At 42.8% G+C, this 8,854-nt stretch overlaps 1 protein-coding gene across 1 annotated transcript; it reads left to right on the forward strand.

Moving 5' to 3' along the window:
* Positions 1–1,059: 1,059 nt before the first annotated feature.
* On the forward strand, positions 1,060–7,918 carry rhoub (ras homolog family member Ub). The gene is made up of 3 exons (XM_020623199.1): positions 1,060–1,471; positions 3,452–3,510; positions 5,742–7,918. The coding sequence occupies exons 1-3, from the start codon at positions 1,255–1,257 to the stop codon at positions 6,195–6,197; spliced, it is 732 nt and encodes a 243-aa protein (XP_020478855.1). The 5' UTR covers positions 1,060–1,254; the 3' UTR covers positions 6,198–7,918.
* The last annotated feature ends 936 nt before the right edge of the window (positions 7,919–8,854 follow it).

Below are 8,854 nucleotides of genomic sequence, written 5' to 3' on the forward strand. Positions count from 1 at the left end.
AGTGCCCCTGCAGCAAAGCACCTCCACAACATGATGCTGCCACCCCCATGCTTCACAGGTGGGACAGTGTTCTTTGGCTTTCAAGCCTCCCCCTTTTTCCTCCAGACATAACGATGGTCATTATGGCCAAATAGTTCAGTTTTTGTTTCACAAGACCAGAGGACATTTCTCCAGAGATCTTTGTCCCCGTGTGCACCTACAAACTGTAGTCTGCCTTTTTTATATCGGCTTTAGAGCAGTGGTTTCTTCTTGCTGAGCAGCCTTTCGGGTTATGTCGCTATAGGACTCGTTTTACTGTGGATATAGATACTTTGGTACCTGGTTCCTTCAGTGTCTTCACAAGGTCCTTGCCAAAATGACAGTCTGTTAAACATGGTATTTGTGGAGTGGTTAAAAAAATCAGTTGACTTCAAGCCAAGCATATGTAAATCTTCAACTGTAGCATCAGTTTGTGGCCACTGGCTGCTTTTTGTAGGCTCAGCTGTCTACAAATTAAAGTAGGTCTGATGAAATGTTAGGACTGTTCAGAATGGACATCAAAGATGTCTCCTCTCTGGTGAGGACAAGTCTGGACTAGTCTGCAAACGGGCAAACACAGTGAGCTCAGGACTTCACAATTGCTTGACCCTAAAAAATATCAGTAGGTTGTGCAGGTATAACTAATCTAATACATACTTAATAATAATAATAATTTTGATATGTTATATGCAAAGCTACACTAGGTCTATGAGACAAGGTTTGTCCATCTATGGTGTGAGGATCATCATTTGGGAGTTTAAAATGTACATATTGTGGCTGTTCTTGTAAAAGGAAATTTTTATTGCACATTCTAACCATTAGAGTCCTATGTTTTGGCTACATACCTACACGTATCATGCATATGTGACCACTGTCAATACCGTTCAGAACAGAAAAATCCAGCAGCAACCCAGACGTGACGGTGAGCACGTCAATGTATGTAAGACAAAAGCCTCAGGGTGCACATTTAGATTCAGCTCTCTGATGGGAGGTGGTGTGGGTGGGATTAGTCAAATTTAACTGACGATATAATGCCTTAGACCGGCCCTTGAATTGTCAGCCCGGGTGGTGCTCTGCCCCACTGGATTTGACAGCGCACAGGACAAGAGGACAGGTTTTGCGCACGCTTGCCATCAAAAGCATATGACAGACTTGCAGTAGAGAGGGAAGCCCGGTCTCATGGTTGGTGCTTCATTTGCCCTTCGAGGGGAGCGTGGAGAAGTGCTGGCTGATTGAATGTCACCTACACTCACCATGGATTATGGACGGACCATGGCTCCTCCGGTGCCCCCGCATAATCCTAAACCCGCCCGGCCAGGGCAGGCGCAGGAGCGGCTCCTGAAGTGCGTCCTGCTCGGCGACGGAGCGGTGGGCAAAACCAGCCTGGTGGTGAGCTACACAACGAACGGCTACCCAACCAGATACGTTCCTACTGCATTTGATGACTTCTCTGGTAAGACAATCCAAAATACTGCAGATTTTCAGTCTGAGATTCTGTTGTATATGAACATATCGCACAAGGAATTCATTTAGTTTTATGTACAAGGAAAGCCTCATTTTTTCAGATCAGGGGTTTTCACACACTATTCGAAATTTGCAAAGATTATACATAATCGTACAAGTCCAGTGTAGATTCGTGTATTGAGACTGGAGCCCAGGATCAAACTGGGGTAAATTCTGGCGAATGAAACTTGAACATTTCAAGTTTTCCATTTTAGAGGTTAGCCAGTTTGACTCTACCTGCCTATCTCACCCATTTTCACTGAACTCTTTTTCAACTTTGTATGCTCTGAGAGCACCCACCCATTCTGCCATTTCCCCCTATTATTTTACTGTGATGAAAGATGTGTGTTTCCTATTATTTGCTTTCCATCTGTGTCAGTGTGTTTGACTTATCTTCTGTGATGCAGCCAGGTTTCCATTTGGCACGGTTCCACTTTCTAACATGTCTCACTAGTCCCAGCAAGCTTTGTTGACTGAAAAATAAGAGCAGGGAACAAAATCCTTCAAATGGGGCTTTATTTTTAAAACAGATCAGTGTTGGCATGACATAATACACTTGTGACCTGTTGATCACCTTTATTGCTTCATGATCACATCTTCAGAGTCCCTCCTTAGCTTTCATGTAGAACCTTTACTCTTTCAGATGCTCTATCTGCTTGCGACTACCTGCTATTATTTACTCTTTCAGATCTGCTTGCGACTACCTGCTATTATTTTCTGCAGCATGCAAGAGTAGGCTAAAATATGATCTTAGAATACAGGAAACAATATTTGACATAGTGCCCTATGAACTGACTTGTACACTTAAACATTTGTGCCAATAATCTTAGTTCATTCTATGACAATACATCGATGAGCAGAAAAATAAATCAAGACAAATCCCTTGAAGCGTTCAATGAGAACGCTGCCCTAGAAGCTCACTGGCTCAGTCCTCCCATACAGAACAGAGAGGGCGTCTGGTTCAGGTTTTGGATTGCACAACTCTGCCTATTGTTGTCAACCTTGACCCACGAACCCTCTCTTCTATACTGGAATGGGCACATCTGTTGCAGTGACTCTGAGGCAGAGATTGTCTTTCACCGCCGCCTGACAGAGAGTGATTGTGCAGTTGGGGCCTCAGATGGTGATGTCATTTCTCAGTGCCCAGAATAAGGGCATTCTCATGAAAGATGACTTTTTCACAGTTATGCAATGCCACAGGTGCTAGAGACGCAGAGGAGGATGGGAGAGAGGGTGATAGGAGGGAGTTTTGTCCAGAAAATCAAGGGAGTATCATGTGTCAGGGATTAGAAAATGATTACACAATGGCAGCTCCCTCTTGCTTTCGTTCCCTCCTCTGGTCTTTCTCTTTGCTTTTGTCAAAGCTGGGTGCCACGATGCCTGTCCCACTACATGAATGACTTCAGCAGGCTCTTTGATCAGGTGGTATGTCCAACCACACACTCCAGGTGTATTGTAAATGTGTCCTTGTGCCTGTTGCTCTGCATTGTGCTCTCTCTCTTCTGAAAAGAATAAATGGCCCTATGATGAAACTCGCTGTAAGATGACTCATCCACTTTTCCAATCTAGAAATTAGGCCTTTTGGAAGAGAGTCACAGAGAAACAACAAAATCTGCTTTGTTTTTACCCCCCTAGTAGACAACCATGGAATGGCCTTTGTCAAAACACAGAGATCTGCTCGATGAGCGGTTACGATCAACAGTAACTGGTGGAGTGGGTGGGCAAGACAGTGCAGGCCTTCTGTGAGCTGGAGGAGCAGAGCAGGGGGTCTTTGTTTATTACAGGCTTTTGTTTATTACAGAGAATCATCTGGTGGGTAGCTGTGTGTGGGGGGGTTAACTTCTGAACTGTCAGGTAGGGCCTTTATACACTGGTCATGCTGACTGCTGTTTACAACCATTTTCTGTCTCGTCTGTTTCTGTATCCACAGCTGTGGTTCAGGTGGATGGAAACCCCATTAGGCTACAGTTATGCGATACTGCAGGACAGGTGAGTTTTGTTTACACACAAGCATACACTGCGTTATTGTTTGGCAATTTGCTTCTCAGTCTTTGATGCACATACTGTAAATGCGTTAGGGCCACCACATTGGTCTAGACTGAAATATCTCAGTAACTATTGGATGGATTGCCATGAAGTTTTGTCCTGATTTTCACAGTCCCCAGAGGATGAATCCTAATTACTCTGTGATCACCTAACTTTTCTTATAGACCACCATCAGATCGAAGCCTTATCTAGTAACTTTGTTTATCACCAGATACCTGTATTGCTAATTAGTAAATGTTAGCATGGTAACACACTAAAATGTTACTGTGAATATGGTAGACATTATACCTGCTAAACATCACTGTCATTATGAGCATGTTAGTATGCTAAAGTTAGCATTTAGCTCAAAGCACCACTGTGCCTATGACCTCACAGCCTGTGGCTGCTTCTTGTTACTTTACCATTCATGTACCTTTTAATCCACTTGTTAACTATAAATGCCAACAACTCCACTGTGCCAGTCTCTCACATGTGAAGATTTGTTGCTTTTGAACAATTTTACATGTGCTACTTTTTACCTGATAAAACAATCTATCTGACAAGGACATCTAATATTATATTGTCTTGTTTTAATAATTTTTGGATTTTTAATAGATTAAATAAATTATTGATCAACTGGGGGGAAAGCTGAATACATAGTATACAGTATATGCAGTATATAGTATATCACTTAGTTGCTGATGTACTGTTTGCGTGTTCTAGCCAGTCTGCATCTGCTTTCCACCTTTCTTGTAGGGTTTCTTATGGCCTTGTTGCCTGTTATTTCATGTTGCTCACCAGTGTAGAAATAGCAGAGCATCTGGGATCTGCTGTCAGTCTTCTTTTAAATTAGAAATAACACAGTTCCATACAGGTATAGCTTACATATGGTCGTGCAGTGGCTGTGTGTAGAAGGAAAGTGGAAAGTGAGCAGGTTGGACTGGAGGTGAAATGACAGGGTGGTACAAGAAGCTTGCCAGGCAAAAATAACTAACTCATTATGATATTGGTAGAGCAATCTTGGAAAGAACAGGTTGTGAAAGAAAGTTTTTAATTACCTGGAGGCATGGGTGGTTGTTTTATAAACTCAATAGCACCCTGCCCTGGGAGCAGCATATTTGACATCCACAAACTCCGAGAAGGTACTGGCTGTTCAAAATAAAATCAAGGAAATTTTGGCCGTAAAGTGGAAGGAGGCATTTGAATAAGCCCAACAGCATTTTTACGAGCTGCACACAGTGTTAAAACTGCACACACACAAATACTGTATACATATAGACACACATGCACACAGACAAGCGCAGGCAAATACGGGCAGATAAAAGTTGGCAAACACTCACTGTACTGATGCAATTTCATCAGAGGGGTACTGGTGCCAGAAGCTCTCTGGGGTGTGCCAAAAAAAGATATGAGAGAGAAAGAGAGAGAGGTAGAGAATAAGTTGGAATGGCACAGCTGGAACAGAAAGGCAGAGAAGGTCTTCAGGAAGATGATAACAGCTGCTGCCAAAGCCGATAAACAAAGTCGCTCCTTACTCAGAAATGTTGATGTGGTTCCATAATCTGCAGCTGGACCTACGTCATCAGATCCCAGGCAAAAACCAACACTTGTGTGGGAGACTCAAGTTGACTGTCGACTGCATTTGTTAAGCGTCAGCTTGTTTAGATTACCGATCGTTTGTTTCTGCAGATTGGGTTGTTTTAAAATCAAAAAAGTGTCGGCATAGAGGGATTAAGAGGTGTGAGCTGGAATAGAATGGGTTAAGAGAAAGAAGGAGATGTTTGTGTCAGTTTCTGCCAACCTTAATCTATGTGCTCAAGGGTGTGGGAGGCCCTTGTTAGTCGAAGCTGTGTGGCTCCTGAGTGTTTTAAGAGATTTACTGTAGATGATATAAATGAGGTGGGCATGGCTATGTGTGCTGTGTGGTAGCATAATATAAACACCATCTAGACAGTTTGTTATTGAAGGGTTATTCCCATTGCTGTGTTGTTATAGTGTTTGAGTGTGTTGACCGGTGAAGTGATTACTGAAAGTGCGTGTGTGTGTGTGTGGTCCATGGTTGAGAAGTGAAGGGAAACATTTTGCCAGAAAGTAAGGATTCTGAACAAGGCCCAGTGGAAAATCCTCAGACCTGTTTGTTGATTGAAATCGTGGACAACACCACATTGCTCAGTATGTGTCTCTCTCTCTATCAGGATGAGTTCGACAAACTCCGCCACTTCTGCTACAGTCGGACCGACGCCTTGCTGCTCTGCTTCAGTGTGGTCAGCCCTGCTTCCTTTCAAAATGTCTGGGAGAAGTGGGTCCCTGAAATCTGCCGCCGTTGCCCTCTCACGCCCATCCTCCTAGTAGGTACACAGTGCGACCTTCGGCAGGACGTCAAGGTGCTGATCGAGCTGGCGAGGAGGAGAGAGAGCCCCGTGCCGGAAGAAGATGCCAGGGCATTAGCAGAAAAAATTGGGGCAGTGACGTATATCGAGTGCTCCGCGCTGACACAAAAGAATCTGAAGGAGGTGTTTGACGCAGCCATTGCTGTGGGGTTACGGCACTGTGACAGGAGGCCGCGGCGGGAGAGGAAGGTACGCAGCACAGCTGATAAGATGAAGATGCTTTCCAAGTCCTGGTGGAAGAAGTATGTGTGCGTGCAGTAGGGAGGGCGGAGATAATCGTTCTGTGACTGGTATAAAACTGGAACTGCTGACTTGTTTGGAAGGACTGTATTGGATGTAGGGGCTTCTGTTTTCACAAGCACCTGGGTGATTCCAGATGCTCTGGCTAGAATAACTTTAATTCAGTGGAGCAACAGCTCAACAGGGAGTGTGTCTGCCTGAGCTGTGGAGCAGTGGATGGTTTCAGTTTGACCAAAAAAGATTCTTTGCTGATGCCTGAAAAGAGAGGCTGTAAACCACTGTCTGCTCCTTACGACCAGTCTGAACTATTAAACACGACTGTGACCAGCATCCAACCAAAAATGACAGAGCTAGTAAGATTTTATGGTACATGATCAGCATATCATACTGGACTTGTCCAAAGGAAATGGAGGGGAGGTGTTCAGTTGGTGATGCTATGTGTACTAAAAGTATACTCCTCCTAAGTGTCTGATTTGATACCCTTCTTTTAAAAAGTATATAATTTTATTTGTTCTACACTGTAATTCAGCCCCCAACACGTCTGATAAGTATTCAGTGTAAACCGCCAGTCAAAGATATAATAATTCTACCAGCGACAATCAAAGCTAAACCTGCACCAGTTTCCAAAATCAGAAACATTCATACAGTAACTTCAGTGACAAATTAAGTGTTGGAGCAGATCAAAATTATTTGAACTCATTCTCTTTTGGGTTGCAATCAAATGTAAATGAGTATAAATTTTATAGCATTCTTGAGCATAGTTTGAATGGATTACATTGTGCTTTCAACTGTCACCTTAGTCTGGCATTGACTTCTGTGTGACTGCAAGCTGGTGTGGGGATTCCTCTATACCAGCTCGTGTCTGTGCCACCTTTTGGAGCGTTGATACAGCTGTCACACTGTTAGTCCACCACATAGTCAGATTTGTAAGCCTCCCCACCAATAAACACCAGCCAGTCTATACTGGATAACATATTTTCTTTAGGTTTTGAAGGTTTGAACATTTCAGGTGTTCACTTTGGCTGAAAAGCTTCAGGCGAAATATTATAGCCAGTTCATTAGTTTCAGCGACTTTTTGTTACTGATACAGGGTCGTAGCAATAAGTTGGGTGGTGCCACTGTACATTGCACTTATTACACACGGTCCAGACACATCACCGAGATCTTGCCATGCACTGGCCTTTGAACAAGTGATGTGGAAACTTGATACAGAGCAAGTGGTGCTTGACACACAGGTTTACTCAGTGTCACTGAAATGGATGAGTCTGATCTGCATGTTCCCTGCACTACAGCACTGGGTTGGATGATCGCAGGGTCTTTCTTTGTCATTGTAGTCTGCGGCCTTAGACAGATAATTATCTGTCTTTGTTGGTTAGTATAATAGAGCTCACTCCTCTTTTGAAATCATGCAGTAAATGAGGTGAAATCACTGACTGATTCTATGTTTGCTTCTTATTTTTCAGAAGCCTGTCATTCAGCTCTGTCTATTTATCCGTTCCTTGTCAGCCAATAACTGATCAACAGCAATGCAGCGCAGATGTACTGTATGAAAAAGTCATATGTCATTATGTATGTCACATAGTAATCATTTATGATGTTTGTAATGTCATCAGGATTAATCTGTGTGTACATACATAAGTGACTCGGTCACTGGCCGTGCTGTCCAACTCTAAATGGTACTTCAGTGTTTCAGTTGGTGTCTGATTCTTGCATGAGAGCAGTCTGTTGAGCTGTATGAGAGAAACACAATAAAATGTGAAATATTTAACTTGTTGTCACTGTTGACTCTTCTGTGGAGATATTATAGATTAAAATTGTACCATATAAAAAAAATATATACTTCCCTATATGGTGAATACAAATACAAGTGTGACTTTAAAGATAAAGCCTCAGAGCTTTTGTCAGCATCAAGACTTCTAACTATGCAGGATCAGATGATTATAATGACCTAAAATAGGCTTTCCCTCCTATTCATAGTGATGTGTCACCACAGTATACAACAATAGGCAGGGAATGACAGTTAGCTAGTATCTTGTACTTGTTTAGAAGCACTAATGATAGGGTAGACAGCTAAAAGAAAGTCTGTGTCGTCTGGCAGCCTACAGATCAGTACGTTGTCCAAGCCTCAGAATGGGTGAAACTCAAGTAGGAGAGATGCCAAGTGGTCTAATTATGATGGTCGGGATGGCTCCACTTTCCACCAGTATTTTAGCGGTAAACAGAAATGTTGTATCTTAGCAAGGCAGCCAGCCGTCTTGTGATTTAGCAATGTGGTGTGTGTTTTTGAACGTGAGATCTACCTGTCTGCTAGAAAGAATAGTTAATGTCTGTGTTTAAAAATCTTGAGCTGTCCATCATGAAGCTAACAGACAGGGTATATATCATACAGTAGGTCTATACATCTTTAAGATTTCACAGTATCTACAGTAAGTGCCTCACCACTGATTTAGAAAACTGCTTAATCTGAGTCCTTGAGGTAGAAAACACAGAAAAGCCCATGGAAGGGTCTGGGTAACCATACATAACAACCCCTACAGTAACGTGTGGTTTTGACTGAAAGGACAAATAAAACATGTCTGACAAAATATTGTTATTCAGTGGTAACTGGATGCGTTTGAGCTTTTTCACATTCACCTGTTCACACATGCAAAACCAACATTTGTTTTAGCATCTGTCCT

Source organism: Monopterus albus, unplaced genomic scaffold (genome assembly GCF_001952655.1).
Source record: "Monopterus albus unplaced genomic scaffold, M_albus_1.0 scaffold293.1, whole genome shotgun sequence".
In the NCBI taxonomy this organism is placed as follows: Eukaryota; Metazoa; Chordata; class Actinopteri; order Synbranchiformes; family Synbranchidae; genus Monopterus; species Monopterus albus.

What these genes read in the sequence shown, in the direction of transcription:
- rhoub (XM_020623199.1), top strand. Translation starts at nt 1,255, where the DNA reads ATGTCACCTACACTCACCATGGATTATGGACGGACCATGGCTCCTCCG. An exon ending in TGCATTTGATGACTTCTCTG is followed by an intron (nt 1,472 to 3,451) that starts GTAAGACAATCC and finishes CTGTATCCACAG; the next exon opens with CTGTGGTTCAGGTGGATGGA. An exon ending in TATGCGATACTGCAGGACAG is followed by an intron (nt 3,511 to 5,741) that starts GTGAGTTTTGTT and finishes TCTCTCTATCAG; the next exon opens with GATGAGTTCGACAAACTCCG.